Genomic DNA, 25,016 nt, shown 5'->3' with positions numbered 1-25,016 from the left:
CATGGGATGCAGTCATCACTCCTTTTCCTCGTCAGCTCGATCAATGGTGCTGCAATTTCGCTGAACCTGGGGATAAATTTTCTATAGTATCCCACTAAACCAAGAAAGGATCTAATTTTTTTCTTGGTATTGGGTCTAGGCCAATTACGTATTGCCTCTACCTTTGCTTCTAGGGGTTTGATTACACCTCCCCCTGCCATATGACCCAAATATTTCATCTCGGGGCTACCCAGCTGACATTTACTTGCTTTTACTGTTAACCCCACTGCTTTCAACCGCTGCAGTACTAACTCTAGGTGACACAGGTGATCCTGCCAGGTGTTGCTAAAGATCCCCATATCGTCAATGTAGGCAACTATAAATGCACTGAGCCCTTGCAGAGTTTTGTCCATCAGCCTTTGGAATGTAGCTGGGGAATTCCTAAGGCCAAAACTGAGGACACGAAACTCAAATAAGCCGAAAGGGCTACAAAAAGCGGTTTTTTCTTGATCTCTAGGGTCTATCCGCATTTGCCAAAACCCTTTAGTCAAGTCTAAACAGGAAATGTATTGACAACCACCAATGGTTTCTGTGACAAACCCAGACCTACTGGGATCTGCCACACGTTCACTAAGCTGCCACCAACCATTCCCTGTAAGAAGTCACACAGACCAGGGATGGATTTTCAAACAATAAAAAGAATAAGGTTTATTTTAAATACACACAGGGAAAAATAAACAATCAGGTGAATAAAATAAAGTAACGTGGCTTATTCTCATTCATACATACACACAGGTTTGGTTCACACAGAACCCTTAACTTGAAGCACAGACCCTGAACCTATCAGTTCTGGCTAACCAACAGACACCTGAACCTATCAGGTTGGTACTCTGACACACAGAAGTACCCTGTCTGACACACGGACTCCCACAACAGCTTCTTCTTCCCAGCTGCTGCTTCGTCACAACCCAGTGTCTCACAGTGTCTCTCTCTCACCACACAGGTTTCACATTTATATACAGTACAGCCCCTCCTCCTGATGTCCCGCCTTCCACTCCCCATAGGATGGAACTTTCCCTCCAAACCCATGACAGACAGGTAACATCAGTGCTGTATGTAACACCTCCCCTCTTTATAAGTTGTTTTGTAGGGGGAAAGCTAAGGTGCTTTTCACCAAAAAACAACCTGTATAAAATACACAACAACAGTTATACATACCATATTATACTTACTTATACTTACATTCTAAGTTAAACCATAGCAATTAGGCATATAAACATTTTACCATATACAGTACATCAATTTACCTTTATTCATACAAACCAAATTCAAAACCAGGTACATTTAACTTTGTCATCATTATATACACATAGTCCATGTTTCTTTCGCCGTCTTCATTCTTCAGGTCTTCTTGATAAGGCGTCAGCAACACAGTTCACTGACCCTCTGACCACCTTCACTTCAAAGTCATAGTCCTGTAGGTTTAAAGCCCACCTCATAAGTTTGCTATTGTGGGTTTTCATTGTCTTTAACCATTGCAGTGGTGAATGGTCAGTGCACAGAACAAAATGTCTTCCCCAGATGTAAGGCTTGGCCTTCTGGATCGCGTAGACTATGGCCAAACACTCCTTCTCCACGGTTGCCAAATGTCTCTCACCTTTTTGAAGCTTCCTACTCAGGTAGGACACTGGATGTTGGTCACCATTCTCATCCTCCTGGCACAGAACTGCTCCTACCCCGCTGTTAGACGCATCGGTGTAGATGATGAACTCCCGGTCGAAGTCTGGAGCCCGCAGGACAGGATAGTTGATTAACGCCTCCTTCAACCTCTGGAACGCCGCCTCACAGTCGCTGGTCCACGGGATGCGGTCATCAGCCGTCTTCCTCGTCAGATCGGTCAGCGGAGCCGCAATCTCGCTAAACCTCGGGATGAACTTTCTGTAGTAGCCCACCAACCCAAGAAATGATTTGACTTTTTTCTTGGTGTTGGGTCTAGGCCAATCACGAACAGCTTCTATTTTGGCCTCCAGGGGTTTTATCATTCCTCCCCCTACCATGTGACCCAAGTATTTTATTTCTGGGCTACCCAGCTGACACTTGCTGGCCTTTACTGTTAGCCCTGCTGCACTTAACCTCTGCAGCACTAACTCCAGGTGTATCAGGTGATCTTCCCAGGTATTACTGAAGATCCCTATGTCGTCAATGTAGGCCACTGTAAAGTCACTGAGCCCTGCCAAGGTCTGGTCCATCAGCCTTTGGAATGTGGCTGGTGCATTTCTGAGACCAAAGCTCAGGACTCGAAACTCATAGAGACCAAAAGGGCTGCAAAAGGCAGTCTTTTCTTGATCCCTGGGATCAATTCTTAATTGCCAATATCCCTTTACCAGGTCCAATGATGAGATGAACCGACAACCCCCTATGGTTTCAATCAGGTTGTCTAGCCTGGGCATTGGGTAGGCATCAGGAGTGGTTACACGGTTTAATTTCCTGTAATCGACACAAAACCTAATGCTCCCATCAGGCTTGTCCACAAGGACTATCGGAGAGGACCAAGGACTAGAAGAGGGGACGATTATGTTCTCCCTCAGCATTTCGTCCAGCTCCTTCCGCACCTTGTCCCTATAGGGTCCCGTTACTCGGTATGGGGATACTGCCTGCGGGGGTGCATCCCCTGTGTGGATCCGATGCATCACTCCCTTCACTATCCCCGGCTTGTTGGAAAACACCTGTTGATATTTACTAAGCAGCATTTTTAGTTCTTGCTGCTGGTCTTGGGTGAGTGCAGGACTGATCTTTACCTCCTCTGGGTTGCATTTTACTTCCCCTCTACCCTCCCAGAAGGGTAATTCAGCTTCCTCACTCTCAGCTGCTTTTATCGCGAATAACACCCTCTGTTCCCCTCTGTAGTAGGGTTTTAGGGCATTCACATGAACCACCCTCCTTGCTTGGTTCTCCTCCTGCTCTATTAGGTAGTTCAGGTCTGACATCTTGGAAATGACCCTATATGGTCCTGCCCATTTGAGCTGCAGTTTATTCTCTCTGCAGGGCCTAAGCCAAAGCACTTCCTCCCCTGGGTCAAAGTGCCTCTCTCTAGCTTTGTGGTCATACCATGTTTTCTGTCTGACCTTCTGAGCTTGCAGGTTTTCTGCTGCCAGCTCTAGATTTCTCCTTAGGTCATTCATCAAGGTGTCTATGTATGTCACAACGTCTTGTGGGTCATCCTGGGTGATCTGCTCCCAATGTTGTTTGATCAAATCAAGGGGCCCTTTCACCCCTAAGTGTGCAGCAAACATGTCAGAGTGACCCCTTTGTAAGATCATGGGGCGATACTTTTCAGGTACCACCAGCTGACTTCTGATCCCATCTCCCCCTTGTGAGATATTCCCCAGGGTCTCTCTATATAAAATCCCCTTTTTCTCCAGAAATCTCACTGGGGTTTCAGGTGTTAGCTGGGCGTCAGTCACCTGTTCAAAACACTTTTGGAGAGTGGCGTCTGCCTTTTGCTCCTGTCCAAATCTGCTGTCTGTGGTTAAGGTTTCCACCACAGCTTCTGAACTCCCCTCTGCTTCCGTCTCTGGCTCATCATTACCCCCCTGAACTGTCCCCGTGGTGGCTTGTGAGCGTGTAATCACTAGCACCCGTTTCACATGTTCAGCCAGGTCATTTCCCACGAGCACGGCTGCTGGCAGAGTCGATGAAATCGCTAGCCGCCAAGCTCCCCTCCAGCCTTGAAAGTTGACAGGTACCTCTGCTACTGGCAGAGAGATTACCTGCCCCTCAATCCCTGCCACCTTCATGCTCTCATTTGGGATTATAAACTCCCTAGGAATAATATCTGGATGGCACAGGGTTACCTGGGAACAAGTGTCCCGCAGCCCCCTATACTGACGGTCAAGTATTCCTACGTCCACCCCAGCTGTCTCAAACAACGGAGAATCTGTTTTCACCAGCAAGCAGCGCTTTACCTCCACAAGAGGACCATTTTCCTCAGCCTGATCAGCAGAGGTAGCTGTTCCAGACTGAGTAGTCATGGCAACCGGCTCCCTCAGTGACAATGAGCCTTGCTCTTTCTGGACACAGAACACAGCTTTTGGCTTGGTCCCACTAGCATTCTGAGGCACCATTCCTTTTAGCTGCTTTAATTTCTCACACTCTGAGATTAGATGACCCTTTCCCTGACAGAAATAACATTTTCTGGTGTATTTTGATTCTCTCTCATCTTGTTTTGGTTTTCCCTCCAAAATCTGAGGTCTTAGTTTCATGTCTGAGGGCTTCCCTTCACCATGGGCCCCTCCCCCTTGCTGGCTTTTCCCTGGTCCTTGAGAGTACTTGCTGTAGGTTTCTTTGGGTTTACCTACAGATTTCCCCTCACCCAAGGGCTTTCTTATTTGGGAAATAAAATCTGCGATCTCTGCGGCTGCTGCCACAGATTTCGGTTTCCTCTCCCTCACCTGGAATTTCAATTCCCCATGCAGGACTGAATAGAACTGTTCCAGTGCTATCAAGTCTTTAAGCTGCTCATAGGTCTCTGTCCCTTCCTGCGATAGCCATTTCTCAAGCAGCCTCACCAATTGGGCCCCCACTTGGGTAAAAGTCTGTTCTGGTTTCTTGGTGAGGGACCTGAATCTTTGTCTCAGCTGCTCTGCATTTATCCCATGTCTGGCAAACACTAGTTTTTTAAACTCTGCAAAATCTTTCATCAGTTCCTCAGGCATCTCGGCATAAACCTCAGCCAGGCTACCACTGATTAAAGATCGCATGATGGTCATCTTCTCAGTTTCCCTCACTGAGAAGTCCACAAACGCTCTTTCCACTAGGGAAAAGAACACCTCAGGACAATCTCCCTTGTGGTACACAGGGAATTTCTTCAGGTCAGCTTTAGACAGTTGGCCTCCCTCAGAATCCCTATTGTTATTATTGTTCTGGTTCATCATTTCCAGTTTTCTTAATTCAAACGCCATTCTTTCTTTTTCCAGAGCAATTTTCTCTCTCTCTAATCTTTCTTCTTTTTCCAATTGCCTCATCCTCAGTTCATGCTGTTGGGCTATGAGCAATTTTCTGAGCTCTGGGTTCTGTTCTCCTGTGCTGTCACCTTGCACTGAGCCAAATTCATCCTCAGAACCTTGGTCAATCTGGGGGTCTTTCACTTCACTCATGTCTGCTACTTGGCTTCGAGTCAAGGGCATAATCCCCCCCTCAGAACAGGCTGCTTTAAAAAGTCAAGCCTCAAAATAAAACGACTACTTTTTTCCTTTTTGCCTCAGAACCAGCTCTCCCTAGAGATTGCTGCTGTTCTTCAGCACTTAGCTTGCAACAGTATCGAGTCAGAGCCTACCCCCCTCTGCTGGGCCTCTCAGCTGGCAAGCTAGATCACTGTTACTACGCAGTTTTGCCTCAGCTTTTTCCCGCCAAAACTAGGCTGCCTCAGAGCACCTTAATCTAAGTCTCCCCAGTTGGCACGTTCTTCTACTAGCGCACCTCCCCGTGAGGTACACCTAGAAGATTACCTACGCGCCTCAGACTGTCCCTGACTAGACCCCCCTTGCTCTGGGCACACTTGCCAAGGCTTTGCTGGACCGCTGGACAACTGGACCAGTCGTATCCCACACGCTGGACACCAATCAGTGTGACAAACCCAGACCTACTGGGATCTGCCACACGTTCACTAAGCTGCCACCAACCATTCCCTGTAAGAAGTCACACAGACCAGGGATGGATTTTCAAACAATAAAAAGAATAAGGTTTATTTTAAATACACACAGGGAAAAATAAACAATCAGGTGAATAAAATAAAGTAACGTGGCTTATTCTCATTCATACATACACACAGGTTTGGTTCACACAGAACCCTTAACTTGAAGCACAGACCCTGAACCTATCAGTTCTGGCTAACCAACAGACACCTGAACCTATCAGGTTGGTACTCTGACACACAGAAGTACCCTGTCTGACACACGGACTCCCACAACAGCTTCTTCTTCCCAGCTGCTGCTTCGTCACAACCCAGTGTCTCACAGTGTCTCTCTCTCACCACACAGGTTTCACATTTATATACAGTACAGCCCCTCCTCCTGATGTCCCGCCTTCCACTCCCCATAGGATGGAACTTTCCCTCCAAACCCATGACAGACAGGTAACATCAGTGCTGTATGTAACAGTTTCAATCAGGTTGTCGAGTCTGGGCATGGGGTAAGCATCTGGTTTGGTTACTAGGTTTAATTTTCTGTAATCCACACAGAACCTAATGCTTCCATCCGGTTTGTCCACCAAAACTATTGGAGCTGACCAAGGGCTAGACGATGGCACAATAATATTTTCTTTTAGCATCTCATCCAGCTCCTTGCGCATCTTGTCCACATAAGGTCTGGTTACTCTGTATGGGGTTACTGCCTGCGGGAGTGCATTTCCAGTATCTATTCTATGCATCACTCCCTTGGCTAAACCAGGCTTACTTGAGAAGACCTGTTGATACTTAATAACTAACATCTTTAGTTCCCTCTGCTGTTCTAGGATGAGTGCAGGGCTGATCTTTACCTCCTCTGGGTTGAACTTTATTTCACCCCTTCCTTCCCAGTATGGCAAATCATGTTCTTCTTTATCAGCTGCTTTCATTGCAAAAAGCACTCTCTTTTCCTCTCTGTAATATGGCTTGATGGCATTTACATGAACTACCCTCCTGCCTAGGTGTTCATCTCCTTCAATAATGTAATTAAGATCACTCATTTTGGAAATGATCCAATAAGGTCCTGCTCAGTTCAATTGTAGTTTGTTCCCCTTGATGGGCCTCAACATCAGCACCTCATCTCCAGGGTTAAACTGTCGTTCCCTAGCCTTTTTATCATACCAAACTTTTTGTTTAATTTTCTGGGTTTGCAGGTTTTCAGCAGCCAACTCTAAATTTCTTTTGAGGTTGTTCATTAAGGTTATGTATGAGACTACATTTTGAGGATCTTCTTCTACAATCTGTTCCCAATTTTGCTTAATCAAATCAAGTGGTCCTTTCACTTTTCTCCTGAATAGCAGTTCAAAAGTACTGAACCCGGTACTTTCTTGTGGGACTGATCTGTAGACATATAGCAATAATTGCAATTTCTGGTCCCAGTTATTTGGGTTTTCTGCTAAATAGGCTTTAATCATTCTCATAAGGGTTCCATTAAATTTCTCTGTTAACCCATTACTCTGCGGATGATATGGGGAAGTTTCTAAATGTTTAATACCACAAATCTGCCATCTCTTCATAAGTTTGGAAGTAAACGATGGTCCTAAGTCAGTTGTAATCTCTGAAGCAAAACCCATTCTACTCATATAGCTTAAAAGTGCATCAGCCACTGTATGGGTCTCAATATTATTCAAAGGAATCGCCTCAGGGTATCTTGTGGCATGGTCAACAATGGTGAGAATAAATCTGTTTCCCCTTTTTGTGACCTCAGACAACGGTCCTATAATGTCCACGCCAATACATTTGAAAGGTGTAGAGATTACGGGTAATGGACACAGCTTAGCCTTAGTCCTGTCTCGGTTATTACCCTGTCTCTGGCACACATCACATCTCTGACAGAAATTTTTAATTTGTTTTCCTATTTCTGGCCAATGGAAGTTTTGAGTTATTCTCTGCTTGGTCTTATTTATCCCTAAATGTGCAGCAAATATATCAGAATGTCCCCTTTCTAAAATCATTTGGCGATATTTATCAGGCACTACCAACTAGCTTCGAATCTCATGTCCCCCTTTGGAAATGTTCATCAGTGTTTCTCTATACAGTAAACCCTGCTTAATAAGGAACCTTTCAGGGGATTCAGGGGATAATTCCATGCTTGACACTTTCTCTAAACAACATTTTAAAGTGGGATCTGCTTGCTGCTCCTGGGAAAATACACTGCTTTGGGGTATTTCAAGTGAGACTGCCTCAGCTTGTTGTATATTATTTTCATTTTCTTCCTCCTGAATGTCAGTAACATTTTCAGCTGCCTCTGTTTGGTCCTGTTGTGAACGTGTAAGAACTAACACTCTCTTAACATGCTCAGAGAGGTCTGTCCCAATAAGTACAGCTGAAGGCAGTTGCGAGGAAATTCCTACGCGCCAATTTCCTTGCCAGCCCTTATAACGAACTAACACTTCTGCTACAGGCAAAACAACTATTTCTTCCCCTATTCCTTTAATTGTCATACTTTCATTTGCTATAATGTGATTTTGTGGTATGATATCAGGGTGACACAGTGTAACCTGAGAGCACGTGTCTCTTAATGCTAAATAGTTGTGTTCTAAAATTCCTATATTATCACCAGCTGCTTCAAACAATTGGGGATCAGTTCTTATAAGTAGACAATGTCTTATTTCAGCCACAGGAATATTATCTTCTTTAAACTCATCTGTTGTGGAGACCTCTGTTGGCGTTGCTATGACAACAGACTCCTCCTCCCTTGGTGGAGTTATCTGTCCCTTCTGAATACAGTAAACAGATTTAGTCTTGTTTAAATTCATTTTCTGAGGTAAAAATTTCTTTATTTTCTTTTGCTTTATAACATTGGGATGCAATATGGCCTTTTTCATGGCAAATGAAGCAAATTCTATCACTCCATGGACCCTTTTCTTTTCCCTCCAAATTCTGTCTTCTGGCTTGGCCCTGTTCTGAAGGCTTTCCCACAAAATGGCCGCCCACTTTCTGCTGGCTTTTAACTTGTCCCTTGGGATATCTATTGTAGTCCTCCCATGTTTTTCTCATACTCTTTCCCTCAGAATACATAGGTTTTCTGATTTGTGAGATGAAATCTGCAATTTCCCCTGCCTGTTTCAAATCTAGAGGTTTCTTGTCTTTGACCAAATATTTAATTTCACCATATAGAAAGGAATAAAACTGTTCCAATCCTATAATATTTTTAAATTGCTGAATTGTCTCCACTTTCTCCTGCGCCAACCATTTATCTAAATATCTAGTCAAATTGGCCCCTAACTGTGAGTACGACTCATCAGATTTCTTTGTCAGTGTTCTGAACTTTTGCCTCAGATGTTCTGCATTGATGCCATACCTGGCAAACACCAACTTTTTAAATTCAGAATAATCTTTAATCATTTCGATTGGCATTTCTGCGTAAACCTCAGCGACGCTTCCACTAATTTGAGATCTCAGAATAATCATTTTTTCTGACTCTCTCACTGAAAAATCAGCACACGCTCTTTCAAAAAGAGTTTAAAATGCTTCTGGACAGTCTCCCTGTTTGAAAGTAGGGAATTTCTTTAGATCTGCTTTTGACAACTGCCCTTCTTCAAAGTTGGAATTTCTATTATTGTTATTGTTCTGGTTCATTAATTCCATTCTCCTGATTTCAAAAGCCACCCTCTCTTTCTCTACCTCAAGTTCTCTCTGTCTCATTCTTTCCTCCTTTTCCATTTTTTCTAATTCTAGCTGTTTCATTCTTTCCTCCTTTTCTAATTCTAGCTGTTTCATTCTGTATTCATGTGCTCGCGCTAACTCAAATTTTCTGAGGTCTGTTAAATCTTCTCTAGAGGACATTTCCTCTTGAGCTGAGGAAAATCTTTCCTCTCCCACTAACCTCTTCATCTGAACTAGCTGCCATTTCAGATGGTCTTAGTTCATTTTTTCTACTTCGGGTTAAGGGCATTTTATTTCACCAAAGGCTCTTATATCAACTTTCAAGCCTTGGTTTAAAGTCACTTTTTTCCTGTGCTATTGGTCTGTGTTATAAAGTTGCAGCCTTCTCCAGCACTGTCAGCTAGCAACTGTAACTATGCTTCTGCCCCTTAAGCTGGGCCTCTTGCCAAACAAAGTTTACTTTATTATTCTGCCTCTGGCAACAATCTTGAATTCACACAGCTACCTCAACCTAGGTTTAGCTGTACAAACGGAGGTTCCTCAGGTTTGCTGCCCTTGGCCTTCGCTATGTCCCCTCAGAATTTCCCTAAACTCAGGACACGCTGGCCAAAACACCGCAGCCTTTGCTTTGGGCCACTCTCCATACACAAAATGGACTCCACAGAGCTCCCCTGTCTCAGTTTTTCACTCTGAAGCTTCAGCGCCCGTCTACTAGGCTTTGCTCCCCTTGAGCCAAGCCCTAGAAGGTGACCCACGCTCTCCACTTCAGATGACCCTAACTGAAGACCCTTGCTCTGGGCACGATTTTGCCAAGACTTCACTGGAATATTCGAATCCCACCAGCTGGACACCAATTTTATTGTAACAGCCACCTTATACCTCACAAAGGGGCCGCTACATCACACTCAATCACTCTTTGTTTCCACTGCCACCAACCATTCCCTCAAATAAAGCTTCAGGCCAAAGTATGATTTCAAAATAAAAACATAAAAATAAATAAATAAAAAACGGTATACAAACAAAAGGAATGGTAAATCACTTGAATATAAATAATACTTTAATCACTATAATAATATAACAATCACACACACACTCTCATAGACCTTCACTATATAGCACAGTTCTTATCTCACAGTATCTCCAAGCCCTATCTCTCAGCCCTATCTCAAAGCCCTATTTGAAACCCTCACACCATTCACTCCCCTTATATACAACAGCTCCACCCCTTATGTCCCACCCTCCGTCATGCCATTGGTAGATGACACACAGCTTCAGCAGTGACGGGCAGGTGATGTCATAGCTGTATGTAACAGTCAGCTTTCTTTATGGTCCAGCTCTCACTTCCATACATCACTGCCAGATCCTATGCAGGTTGCAGATGCAAGTTAGGAATGGAGGTTTCAAATTCCACCCCTAGTGGCCATCAGTTGGATTTTCTGTCCCAACCTGCAAGGTTATACAGTTAACATCACCCAAAAAGGATTGAACCCTGAGGACATTTTCCCATTGCAATCTGGCTGGAATTGGCTCACTGTAATGGGTAGATTCGGTTTTATCCCCAATTCTCTGATGAGGAGTATTTATTTATTTATTTATTTATTTATTTATTTATTTATTGATTTATTGATTTATTGATTTATTGATTTATTGATTTATTTATTTATTTCCTGCCTTTCTCCCCAAAAGGAACCAAGGCGGTTTAAAACACTATTTAAAAGCTAAAAACAGTAAGTATACAAATATTTAAAAAGAACACATTTAAAGCAACAGAACACAACAATCCAATTTGGGAAAAAACCCTCTCAGACCACCAGTCATTAAGGATAAGCCTATCTGTGTAAGGACACCAAGGCAGGGACCAGCCTGGCCTCCTATGGGAGGGAGTTCCAGAGACTGGGAGCAGTGACAGAGATAGCCATCTCCCGTGTCCCCATCAGCTGCACTTGTGAGGGTGATGGGACTGAGAGAAAGGCCTCCCCTGATCATCTTAATGCCCGGGCAGGCTCATAGAGGGAGATGCGGTATTTTAGATACCTTGGACTCAAGCTGTTTGACACATTTTGGTATAATCCCAAAAAAGGAACCTTGAGCATCAATTTATGGCAGGGAGGGGAGATGAGGAATACATGCAATCCCTTTGTTTGGCAAGTTGGGGGGCACAATCCAATCGACTGTCACCTGGTGTGGAACTTGAAATTTCCTGGCTTACATCCGTAGCCACATCGAAACTTTTAAGAAAGAGGTGTGCCTGCCATGATTTTTTAAAATGTTTTTTTCCCCTTGCATCATCCACAATGGTGCCCACACTGATAAAAACCTGTATAGGTTGAGACCTAGTGTTTCTTTGGGATTTTTTGTGTGGTTTAATAAAGGTTTCGTTGCCTTTGGATTGTTTACCTCATGGGACAATCATGTTTAAAAACATCTATGTCAATTCAACATGCTGTAGGAAGTGATCTGTCATGTTCTATCATGTCCTCCAGGGCCATTAAACAGCCCTATATTTTAGCTTCTCTTTTGCTTATGTGTTAATTGCTTTCCTCTCTAGCCCAACTCTCCAAACTTTTATACAACAAAACTTGCTGAAACAAGAGCGCCCCTGTGACTTTGTGCTGATGGTGCTGTTCTTTTCTCTCAAATTTGAGGAGGTTTAAAATATTTATTAAAGGGATTTTCTAATTAGTATAGGAATTAACTATGATGAGACCAGGATAATAATTAATTCCTGATACATGCAACCACAAGATGGCAGTGAAGGAATATAGTTTTATACAGAAGTATTTATTGGTGACTGGCTTGAGAGTTATTTTTTCACTCTCATAAAAAGAGTTGAAAGTAAAGGTTGCTTTTTGTGCACGAGGAAGCCATGGTCTGAGAAGAGAAAGTCTTTCACCCTGAAATTTTTCAGGTTATTGTCCCTCCCTGCTCAGTTTACATGTCACCCTGGTCCTCGTGGTATGTAAACCTATTTCCTATTTCACCGTAGTAAACAGATTTTGCACAGGGGATGTGTGTTATTGGTTCTGAAACGTGCAGAATCATGACTTGAGATTGCAAGGGGATAGAAGAAATGTGTGCAGTTTCTCTCTCGGAGCCCTTGCAGTCCAGACCCTGTCAGTGTCCATGGGTAGCCTCTCCTCCATGCCTGTATCTGGCTTAAGCTTATGCTCAACAGGATTTATTGGAACCAGGAAAGGGGAAACAACAACATCAGGAGTTTGTGTCACTCCTCTTATTCGTCTCAGGAGCAAAGTTTTTGGCACTTGCCTTTCCATAGACTCTGCCCAGTCTGGAACCTGAATTAACTTGGCTGGGTCTAGCAAGTCTGTAATGTTTTTTTAAGGGAGGTCTCCGTGGGGGTCTAAAGATAGGGGCCTTGAGGAGATCTGGTTCATAAGAATCCTGCAGCAAGGGCAAGGCTCGGGTCTCAGCAAGTTCAAATCCTGCTGCCAGGGAGGCGGCTGCGGCTGCTGGAGGTGCCGCTGATATTCTTTCTGCCTTTTTCACCTCCAGCTTCATCTCTGGGTAGGTTTGGGGCCTCTTGGCCTGACACAGACAACCATCAGGCCGGTCGCAGCTGCCCAAGTTTGGATTCCTTGGTGAACTGCCTCGTCCTTGGGGCACACGGAGCCCTAGAAAGAACCCTATCCAGGAATCCTCTTAGTAGACATAGTCGTAGGTGCCCTTGGGCTCCAATACCTCCTCAGCACTGAAGGCCCCCTTTGCCTCCTCCTGGGCATCTCCTCAAGCCCCCTCCACCTCCAGGTCCAAAGACCTGTCTCCTGTGTCAAGGCCTCTCTTGTCTTCCCTCTCCCTGCACTCCCCTCGCACTCCCCTCTAGCCTCCTCTAGGGCATCTCTGACAGCCCATAGCTGTAGGGAAGTTCCCTTCCCCCCCTCCCCGATCTTCCTCCGGGTGAATCTCCTTAGCAGTGATCTCCTCCCTCCCCTGGGTCTGATGTTCCAACCCCAGGTCTATTTCAGAACCAGCATTAGCTAGTTCTGAGTGTCTTGCCTGGATTTCTGGGGTGGGGGCTGTCACATTCTCATGTGGCTTTCAACCCTCTTTAAAGTTACTGCTTCCCACCAGCTCATGATACTTCCTACTCCAGGTAGGAAACACCTTTGACGGTGGATACGAGACAGTCAGCCAATGAAATAAAGGAAGGCAATGCATCTCAGAAGCAATATGGAAATATTGCAAGAATAGACATCGTCGTTACACCTCTCTCCTTCTAATAACACTCAAATATCATGCAACTTGCCCAAGGCTGCTTAGACTGCTCTTTTCCCAGGAAACACAGTGGGGAATCAAATACCATATCCCTGACTCCAGTGGTCCAACCCACTGAGTTTTCAACCGAGCTGGACCTAAAAATAGGGGGGAAATATTCCTATATGTCAGAGACTAACTGAATTTATAGCGATTAGGGCCACCAATGGCCATTGGTCATGATGGCTACAGATCACCACCAGAATCAGAGGCAGTCGGCCTCTCTGTACCAATTGCTGGGGAATGCATGTCGTAGGATGCGGCTGCACTCATGTCCGGCTTCCCACTGGAGTTTGGTTTGCTGCTGTGTGAAGAAAACACTGGGCTAGATGGGCCGTTGGCAGGGGCAGCTCATGGATGAGGCTGGGGGTGCCGTACCCCAACATTGCGGGGAGGGACATCCCTCTGCTTCATAACAAATTGCCTTCACCCTTTCGGCTGCTCTAACTGGGTTCTTCTTATGTTCTTTTTTCAGCGAGGGAAAAAATAGGCTCAGTTCTCCACTAGCAGTTAGATTCAGAGAGAGATGATGAAAGGAGAAAATGTCTAAGCTCTGTGTACCCTGTTCCATGCTCTGGTGAAGAAATCTGAAATTCCAATGCAACATAACAGTAGTGTTCATTTTTAACCCCTCCCCATATGAGAACCATCAACACTACTCCTATAAATTAACACGATAATGTGACTGTCATGAAACATGCTAAAGCTTGAAAAACAAGTTGCCTCTTTTCTGTCTCCAACCACGTATGGAGGAGCTTGGCTCACCCTCACCTTCTAAGAGACTTTAAATACATTGCTGGCTAACTGCCCATGGATAACTTAATACAAAGATTAATGTGGGCAAATTTGTTTACCTATCAAGGTTTTAAACAGGAACATAGGGTGTGCTCTCTCTCTCTCTCTGTGTGTGTGTGTGTGTGTGTGTGTGTGTGTGTGTGTGTGTGTGTGTGTGTGTGTGTGTGTGTGTAGAGGAAATCATGGAAATCAAAATTTGACTCTCCTCCAAGGTTTTAAACAGGAACATAGGGTGTGCTCTCTCTCTCTCTCTCTCTGTGTGTGTGTGTGTGTGTGTGTGTGTGTGTGTGTGTGTGTGTGTGTGTGTGTGTGTGTGTGTGTGTGTGTGTGTGTGTGTGTGTGTGTGTGTGTGTGTGTGTGTGTGTGTGTGTGTGTGTGTGTGTGTGTGTAGAGGAAATCATGGAAATCAAAATTTGACTCTCCTCCAGCTGGCTGGCATTTGAGAATTAGTCACTTCTCAAACCACACCATGTCTGTGCATCTGCTAACACTTGAGCTATGCCCATTTCATATGTAGAAATTTAATAAGGTTAAGCAAGACTGTTGTAGAACAAGCTGACACTTGGCTGGGGGATTAAAGCAGTTTTATGCGTGTCCATTGGAGGGAAAGAAGAGTTGCATCTAACACTAAAGCTATGCTGACAATTATGTAGCTTTCTTATTTAATTACTTCAAAACAGTCATCAAAGAACAAAATTAAATAAAGCCCTTCCTGCATACTACAATGGCCATATGTTGAAATTAGATATAGTCATTTTTGTTTGTTTTTTTTTTAAATGGTGTGTCAAGGTAGCCAACTGATTTGCAGGGCAGAAGCAGTGGTAAAATAAAGGTTTGTTTTTTTTTAAAACCCTCACATGTCACAGCCACTGTAATCTCCAGTCTTTAAACTGTGAAATTAAAATGCCCATTGTTGGTGCTCATATTTTGCAATATTCTAATCTAAATGACAAAGCTCAATAACGAGCGGGACTCAGTGCCTGCGTTCCACCTTGATGTTCTGTTTTACAGCCCATTCATAAATTCCAAAATATGAGTTCTGGATCGGAATTCTAATTCATTTGTTTTATAGCCTACAAGAGAGGTTATACATTAAAGCTGGCAATTTTACTTTGGTCTCACTTCTATAATATTTAAGGACCTCATTTGTGCCGATTTTTACCATTTTCTTTCTTACGAATAACTATTCTGTAATGGTATTTCTAGTGTGCTCTTTTCTTTTATTCTTTTGGGCAAAGCCTGGAAAATAACTTTTTAGACTACAATTCCCATAGCAGTTGGGCAGTCAGAGCTTTGCTTTTATGTCACATGGAATGGGGTGATGCTATGGGGGATGTGCCTATGGCGAAATAGAGAATTTAATTGCTCATTCATCAGCTGTCCTTTCATTGACTAGGGAAAATACAGAGAGTTTAAAAAAATATGTTGCTAATGAACTCCTCTTTGAAAGAATTCAATATTTTCAAAAAGAAGACCTGAAATCTTTGGGGAACAATTTTAACAAATATCCTCACCTTCTCCAGACTTCTCTCTGATCCCCATTCATCCAACTGAACCCCACAAACTTCTCATTTTTTTTCATAAAACTTTATTGTATGCAAGAAAACATAGAGAGAAAATAAATTAAGGCTTTGATTTTGTTTAAATTGGGATCTGAACTGATTAAAGAAAACTTCCAGCCATATACTGACCACAGAGATTTATTGTCAGATGTTTTTTTTTAAATCTTCGTGTTCAAAGAACATACATTGCTTTCATGGTGGACAAATGCATTTTATTGGGCTTGGCAGCTGCTGCAATGCCGTCCTTCTCATTTGCCTCAGCAAATGTTTCATCTCCGAAGTGTAAAAATGTTGAGATTCAATTGGCATCTTATGCTGATTGCTTTAAAAGGGGTGGTGGTGGTGGTTAAGAGGTGAATATTATAGTCCTTTTTGGTTCCAGGGTGATGGTATTGAATGGAGCAAAACAGATTTTCCCCCAGTCTTAAGTGCTTGCTGATCTTTTTCTGCTGAAAAGCAAAAACACATCAGTTAAGTTCTGCCTGTTATTATCGGTAATAAAATATATTAGGTTGTAAGCTTGGGAACCACTGGATTGGGGCCTCACGAGAAATTCGAGAGCAGTGGTTCCTAATCTTGGGTAACCCAGGTGTTCTTAGATTTGATTTTCCAGACGTCTTTACCACCAATTGTGCTGACTGGGATTTCTGGGAGTTGCAGTCAAAGAACACCTGGATTACCTAAGGTTGGGAACCACCTACGTGCTAGTGCAAAAGCAGACTGAAGCCTAAGCTCCCAGTGTTTGCCTCATTTATTTCACAGATGAAGAAGTTGAGCATTATGTATGTCATCTAGCAACATACATTCTACCAGGCTGCAATAAAAAGTCCCAATAGAATCCTTGGTATGGCTCCTTCTGGCTCCTATACTCCGGTACTATTTCCCACTCCATTTAGTCACTATGAAAACTCCGCAACTTTTAAGACCAGATTTTCCATTGTTGAAAAGCCAGCCATTAGAAGCTGGAAATCTGTTCGTCTTCCAGAGATAGGACAGAGGCAGACCTTTGCGACTGGGCATGAATGCTTGCAAATGGGGTCCATGTTAACGTCTGGAGACCAATCAAAGAATAAAAGCAAGATAATTTGCAAACTGCCAGAAGTATGCAAAGTTCATACTATGACAATCATAGGTTTTAAGTTCTTAAGGAATTATCTCTTATAATAATGGGCTATCTAGTAAGTAGTTCAATCTCTAGGAACTGGTGCCTTGGAGCTTTGCCAGATAAGGCTTTTATCCTCCCTATTGCCCTGCCTTATTCACTAAATGTTCCACAGGCTTCAGATGTTATTGTACATCATTCATAACCGCCCCTATTTTCCCACTGTTTCTGCCATGGGAAATTGATTAAGGAGAAGAAGGACTTCTCATTGCTGACATGTGGAGCTCTTTGACGCTTGAGTCCTATGTCCGCATTCTTTCACACGGGATCTCCCTCCCTTTTCCTTTTGTGATGTTTTTTAGACTGTAAAAGGAGGGTATCTTGATGGGGGGGGGCTCACTACTCTTGTCCATACACTCATAATCTCGAGATTAGACCATTGTAATGCACTCTACGTGGGGCTGCCTTTGAGGTTGATGCAGAAACTTTAGGTGGTTCAGAATGCGTCAACCAGGCTTCTTAGTGGGGTGAGCAAATATCAGCATATCTCCCCCACCCTGGCTGCTCTGCACTGGTTGCCCATCCGTTTCCCCATTGATTTCAAAGTGCTAATGATGACATACAAAGCCCTAAACAGTTTGGGACCTCAATATCTGGCAGATCGTCTTCTCCTACCTAGGTCTACCCGGATCACCCGACATAGCCAGCAGGGGCGGCTGAGGGGCCTTACGCCGAGAGAGGCCTGGACGGAAAGAACAAGAAACTGGGCCTTCTTGGCAGTGGCCCCTTGGTTGTGGAATACCCTACCAACAGAAATCCGCCTGGCTCCCTCGCTGGGTGTTTTTAAAAGCCATTTAAAAACTTCGCTCTTTAGGCAGGCATTCCCGCCAGTCAATTAATTGCTTTGTTTCTTCAATTTCCCCATCTTGACAATGTATATATCCATTAGTTGGTTTTATTATTACGTATCATTATGCATGTTATTTTATTGTATTTTATCATTTATGTAAGTCGCCCCGAGTAGACTTTGTCTAGAGGGGCGGGGTATAAGTCTAAATAAAGTAAAAATGTAAAAAAAAAAAGGTAGTAGAATTGTCTCATTTTTTCACTCATCTATAAGCCATCATGGGACCTTTTCCATCTGAAGAACGGAGATGAAAATGCTTTAAATCAATAAGTAGATGAGTTCACCAAAATCATAGATGAAACCAGTGTTAGAGGTAGAAATTATGGACACCATCCAGCAAAAGTAAAACATTGTTAAATCCAACTGAATGAGGGAATGAAAGAGAAAGGGTGGGGTGAGGCGTTAAAAACTGCTATCAGCTTCATTTGAGCTGGATTATGCCCTTTTTATTTACTTGCTTCATTTCTGTCAGGTAAAGATAGTGCTCATCTCAGCTCAGTGCTCCGGCTGCTTGTGTGTGGATAATAAAAGCCACTAATTAAAATTTCAATGCGACAAAAGGGTAGCTAAAACTTTGACCATGAAAGGAGCTTACCAGGTGTGTGACTTGAAAAGTCCATTTAGACAGACATGATGTGCCTCACAAATGCTGTGGAACAAAACACAATTGATATGTTAGAGGGAACTGGGGGGTGGATGGGCTTGCAACAAAATGCTGTAATGTGGAATGCTCCTATTTGGGATACACCTTTCAATTCTATTTTCTAACCCCACCCTCAACCCCTTAAGGCCTCTCCACACATTCTATTTGTTCCTGATTAAGAGGGGCTTCAGTTGCACATTTATTTTGAATTAGTTGAACAGATCTGCATGACATTGCAGGAATCTCACCAATCCATCCACTATCCCTTCCCTTTCAATGTTAATTTTGCCTCACTGGGCAACTGGGTTTTTATTATAGCCCAGCTTTTTCTAAATCTCTTATCACTGTCTATTTTTCCACTTGAATAAGCCTGAGTCCTGCAGAGGCGTGTACAGTTAGAATTCCTTCTGATATCAGCTGTGGGGAACAACATGGAGCAGGGCTGCTTCTGACAGTGTCTCCAAATTGGCGTGACTGGGTGGGTGGGAGTTTTCTCCCAGCACAGCTGCACTCTGCTCCGTGCCTGGCAAGAACAATTTGACATCCTTTGAGCTCCCTTTCAAAATCTGCAGAGTTTTCTCCATGTAAGAAAGAGACCAACATCCCCTTCTTCACAAAAGGGAAGCTTCCACTACCAAATCAAGCACCATCAAGGGAGGGAAAAGAGATTTTTTTTTTGAAGGGGGGAAGCAGAGAGAAGGCAGAGAATGGGGAGGGCAGGAGAGGGGAGAGGTGGGAGGCAGAAGGGGGGGGAAGGGAGGTGACATGTTACGGCACCTGGATTACACTGAAGGAAAATTACAGCCGTGGTTCCCAACCTCGGGTCCCCGGATTTTCTTGGACTAAATATCTCAGAAGGCTTCATCACTAGTTAATGCTGGCCAGGATTTCTGGGAATTATCATCCAAGAACATCTGGGGAGTAAAGGTTGGGAACCAGTGGGCTACAAGTATAAAAGCTTGCAGTGAGTTAATTCAGATAAATGATGGAAAGGAACCACCATTGTAATGTACATCAGTCCAGGCCACCATTTCATCTAGAATAGGTTCCCAAACTTCTTTTGCCCCGTAGACCACTTGCCGACTTATTTGTTTTCCGTACATTCCCTGCCCCCTGCAAAGCGTGACACAAGTCTAAACTTGCACCCCCAGTTTTTTCTCTCTGACGTGGACCCCCTGCAAGTCAAAATTGACCCCTGGGGGTCCATATAGACCACTCTGGGAACCTATGGAGGAACCTTTCATGTTCCATGCCCACTTAACATAATCAGTCCACACTCTACTTACTTTCCACCCCATACATTTTAGATGTTATTTTATTTTATTTTATTTTTGGTAAACTACTTTGTAACTCTGATCCTGGAGTTTGGAATATCATCTCCTCTGTTCTTAGCACTTTGTCCGCCATGGCCAGAAGAATGTGTTTACTCACAATTTTAATTGCTAATGCTAAACTATTGCTAGGCAAAGATCCTTGCTGAACTACAATATTGCAAATTACCCAATGATCTGCCAGCAGATTCTGAGGCACCTTCCATCTACCTCCCAGCATACAAACAGCTCTTATCCCAAGGACAAACTACAGCTTGTCAGAAGGAGCTCAGATCTGTTCATGTTTCAGATACATGATTCCAGCAGATATTCAGAACTGAACAAGCATAGTTGCAAATGTAAGCTAACCTGTGATCATCTCTTGACAGCCAATCACAATACACAGCCAGCTAATTTGCAAACTACAGGAGTTGTGAAAAGCTCCCGCTGTGACACTCTCACTTTTCCAGCAGTGGGAATTTCCGGTCCCAAGCTCATGGTGATCTGTAATGTATATTTTGGGTCCTAGTCTTAAAATCAAGCAATCGCATTTCCATGTAAGTGGATTGCTTCATTTCCTTTTCTTTTTCCTTTTCCATGATGTAGATGGGAGCTGGGAGTGTGCATTTTCTCCGTGTTGATGTTCTCACACCTTTCCACCTCAACTGTCTCCCCAGGTGAAATCCCTCTGACCACGCACTTACTGTTAGTTGCAGCACATGCACCTCTGTTGGCCTGCCTTTTTTCACAATAGCAGCTTGGGGCAGATGATTTCTTTGGACAAAGAGCATGTGCAGAGAGGGTTTAAGCACCCCACTTCATGTCGTAGCACCACTGCCCCCTTCTAGTACAGATCTCCCCACCCCTCTTGCTGCCATGACCGCTTTCCATAACTGGCCACTGTCGCTCACCCTCATAGTTTATGCAGCCATTGGAATCTTCCTGCCCTTTCATCAGTTCTTCCACTTCTTCTTCCTTCATCTTCTCACCTAAAGCACGGAGAAAGAAGAGTCACCAACCCTAGTGCACAAACCTCTGGACGGCGTATTAAGAGTGCATCCTTTCCAGCTTGTTGAGTCACCAAGAGTTTCTTCTCTCTCTCAAAAGGACTACAATTATGCAGAAGAACATTCTTATTTTCTGTTGTCTAATTGAATGGCCCTTGTGCCAGCACCTGGCATGGGAAACGGATGTTAATACAGGGTGAAAAAAAAAAAAAAAACCCTAAACCTAGGACAAACTGAGCAGTGTGGTTCCTGCTGCATGAGAGTCATATGCATGTCACGTCGGTAACTTAGGACACCGTTTCTCTCTGGGGTGTGACCAGACTCTGTGCAGTTGGCCGTGCCTCCTGCTGCCCCCCCTCTCTGCCCCCCTAGTAAGCTTAGGGGAGGGGCAGAAGGGCAACACTGCCCAGGGTACCTCTCCAACCCGGAACAGGCTGTAGAATGATATATGCAAAACAGATACTGAACTCCTTATTTCCATTTCTGCTTCCACAGGCAGGGAATTCACTGTAGCAGTTTTAGGACTGCTCTGTGGACAGTTGCTGCCTCCCCTGTGCTTGGAACCCCACTGTATCCCCATATTAAAAGACAATACGATATAGGAGGGGTGAGATCCTTTGCATAATAATCTGAACTGTATCTGCCCCCCACCCCACAAGTGGGAAACTGAGTGTGTGGGTCATGTTCTGGTGATCTTGGCAAACTGAAGCCTGGGATAAATGGAGCAGTTTGGGTTCCGGCCACATGGAAGTAACACCCATGCTACTTCAATATCCCACGAACTGGTTTGTTCAAGGTACGTTACCCTAAACTGGAGCCTTTGTTTATATACAGGAAAGGAACTCCTGTGTACTGCCTGAGAATAACACTGTTCTATTTTCCCCCGTCTTCGGTTAACATTAGTTTTCTGTGGACAGAAAATTCAATTCCACACACCCCATAAATGTAAGGAGCATGTCAGTGGTTATACAGCAGGCCTCTCCTTATAATTCTTTCAGTGTGTAAAATTGTGCAGATAGATGTAGATGTAAATCATCTCTCTCCCAATCCCTCCATTGGAAGTAATATTGGGGTATTAATCACACCGTCGGCCCAGAGGTGCTAAACAGTTTTTCCCCCCTTCTCATCCCACCCTTTCATATAGAGGAGTCATAAGTTTTACTCTGCTTGAGGGATGCAGCATAAAACCTATCAGAATCTAAGAGGAGACATGCTCTTACCAAACAACTCAGGTTTATTGTATGATAACTATGCTAGTTTAGGTTTAAACTAGCATAGTTATCATAATATACACACAGGCATACACGTACACCGTTGTAGTCCAGTACTAAATGTTAAGACTAGTCTCACATTGGACAATTCCCTGAATTCTTACCCAGAGTGGCCAATACATGACGCAGTTCAGCACCCATGACCGTCCCATTGCCTTCCTTGTCAAAGACACGTAGACCTTCAACAAAGTCTTCAAAGGAGCCCTGGTCCTTATTATTGGCAGCTGCCTGCAACATGGGTAGAAACTCTTCAAACCCAATTTTCTTCGCATTCATCTCTGTAAACAGACAGTGTTATAAATGACATTATAAGATATTTGCAATATTTTAAGATACTGTATTTGGCTTCTAAAGCAACAAGCCGGCATTTGCGCTAGATGTCCAACCAGCCCTATCTTTTCCTTAGAAATTATTTTTCTCTCCTTTCATTTCCAAGCTGGCAGAATCATTTAAATATTTGCTTAAAGCTGTATCTCACACGAGAGGATGCTACATTCACAACGAAGAGGTACATTTGTATTCAATTAACAAAGAAAGCATTTACAAGACACTTAATTTAATGGTTGTTGCACACAGTTCCATCTCTAAGTAAACAAAACTACACAGTGTCTGCACAGCTGGCAAGGATGACTTCTGGTCTGATAGGAACATCCTGCACAGAGAATTGAAATTTCAGGGTTAGCAACTGGGAAATAAATACTTAAATTATCCTTTAGTTGTTTTTGTGTTTTCACCAGCAATAGTCATTGATTTTATTCTTAATTTTTTTTGTATTTTTCCAACCTGGTAAATGAATGTGGTTTTTTGTATACCACTATCAAACTCATATATGCTTTTATCAGCTTTTTAAAAAGAGAGATAAATAAAGGTGTAGGTCCTGATGTCTGACTAACTCTTTTAAAATGGTTCTTTTTATTTAGCTCTTTTGAATTAGAGGTCTTGCAATGGATTTGTTCCAATCAAAGTTAAGTACTGTGAAGTCCCTTTAATTTCTAATTTAATAATTCATTACATAAAGGTGTATCCTGCCTTTACATCTATCTTCAACAATATTTAGGGTAGTACACATATAGCTCCAAAGTGAACCCCATCCAGATACTGACCAGACCCAGACTTTGTTAACTTCAGGAAGTGAGGTGCATTACTTAATTTCAGGCCACCCCTTGGGGACGTGCTTAAACCTTTCGTGTTGAAGAATGTAGGAATTAAATTGTTTTAACTCTGGATGGATCATGCCTAATCATGGGGGATAGATCTGTGGAGTTAATGAGGTTATTGTAGCCTTTCATACACCATAAAATATATGCCCATAGTATGCTACTGAATGTTGTTAAAAACACACACTGAAAATATGAGTAAAATCCCCAAATTTAGAAATTCCCAGATTTCTAAAAAATCTGTAGCTACTACCCTGTTTCCCCAAAAATAAGACCTGACTTGAAAATAAGCCCTAGTATGATTTTTCAGGATGCTCCTAATATAAGCCCTACCCCCAAAATAAGCCCTGGTTAAGTGAAACTTCACCCTCCACCATTGTGCAGCAACCAGAAGATGACAGGACTGTATTTGAATAAATGTAGATGATTGTACACACAAAAAAAATAGAACATCCCCTGAAAATAAGCCCTAATGCATTTTTGGAGCAAAAATTAATATAAGACCGTGTCTTATTTTTGGGGAAACACGGTACTACTGTTGCTACTGCTACTGATGATATACAATGCTATGTACATTTTCTTAGTGATCTGACCCACTGTGTTTCAAAAGCCTTACTCCTAAGAAATCCTGCATAGGTCTGCAGTTTTGAATTTGCATTAGGTTGATCAACAAAGCTGTCAGACACAATCCTGACCTTTATTCCGCGAGTCTGATATGCGGCATGTGCTTGTGTAGCCAGGGCTGGCATCACAGAAAAACACGCTCAGTGCTTCATAAATCAGTCTATCTACCAGTAATTAAAAGCCCCTACCTCATGGGAAGGTAGATTTGGATTAAACGTTAGGAGAAGGACCTATTCATACTAGTGACCAGAACACAGAACAAATTACCCTCATTGCTGGGGTTGCCCAATATCTTCTTGATCTCAGAATTTGTGGGGTTCTGCCCAAGAGCCCGAATGACATCTCCGACCTGGCTTAGAGTGATCTTGCCCTCCCCAGTCCTGTCGAAGAGGAGGAATGCCTCCTTGAAATCTGCCAAAACAAACAAACAAACAAACAAACAAACAAACAAACAAACAAACAAACAAACAAACAAAAAAGGGCCAAAGGTTACCAGAGCCAAACAATTTCCCCATAAACTAGTCAATATCAGTGATGGCGTCAAGAACATGCAGATTACCAGCAAGCAAAATTCTGATGGCATCGCATTTTATGCCACGTTGTCCTTTCTTCTGCCTGTAACAGCTAAGAGTATCTCAGGCCCAATTTTCTGCGGGTCTGTAGAACTCCCTTTTTTATAGTGAGTTATTATATAGTAATAATATTGTACAGTAATAGTAATAGTAATTATACAATAATAGTAGGTTATTGTATAGTAATAATGGTGGTAATAGTACTCCATGAAGTGGTCTGGTGGCATTTTGTGCAATTGATCAAAATGGGAACCACATGACCAATTGCACAATTATGTTGTCTAATTTAATTATTCATTACATAAATGTATATCCTACCTTTACATCCATCTTCAACAATATTTAAGGTAGTACACATATAGCTCCAAAGTGCATGGAGAAATGCCTAGCACATTTACAAATGCCCACAAACAGGACTCTGGCTGCGGTGTTCTAACTCGTTTGTCTAACAGAAGCCAGATAAGGTTGATGCTTGTATGGATTC

The 25,016-nt window shown here is 43.1% G+C and overlaps 1 protein-coding gene across 2 annotated transcripts in view; it reads right to left on the bottom strand.

Annotated features, from left to right (window-relative positions):
* Window positions 1–18,543: 18,543 nt before the first annotated feature.
* MYL1 (myosin light chain 1) overlaps window positions 18,544–25,016 on the bottom strand; it is a 39,035-nt gene continuing 32,562 nt past the window's right edge. For both annotated transcript variants that reach the window (XM_020780675.3, XM_020780676.3), the window contains exons 3-6: window positions 24,228–24,371; window positions 22,284–22,457; window positions 20,813–20,890; window positions 18,544–18,597 (exon numbers count right to left, since the gene is read on the bottom strand). In XM_020780675.3, the coding sequence (XP_020636334.3) occupies window positions 18,569–18,597; window positions 20,813–20,890; window positions 22,284–22,457; window positions 24,228–24,371 (425 nt within the window). In that variant the 3' untranslated portion in view covers window positions 18,544–18,568. The remainder of the gene's footprint in view (window positions 18,598–20,812; window positions 20,891–22,283; window positions 22,458–24,227; window positions 24,372–25,016) is intronic.

This window comes from Pogona vitticeps, chromosome 1, assembly GCF_051106095.1.
Source record: "Pogona vitticeps strain Pit_001003342236 chromosome 1, PviZW2.1, whole genome shotgun sequence".
Classification (NCBI taxonomy): domain Eukaryota; kingdom Metazoa; phylum Chordata; class Lepidosauria; order Squamata; family Agamidae; genus Pogona; species Pogona vitticeps.
The sequence above is the reverse complement of the archived record's forward strand: the minus strand, read 5'-3'. Positions and strand labels throughout refer to the sequence as shown.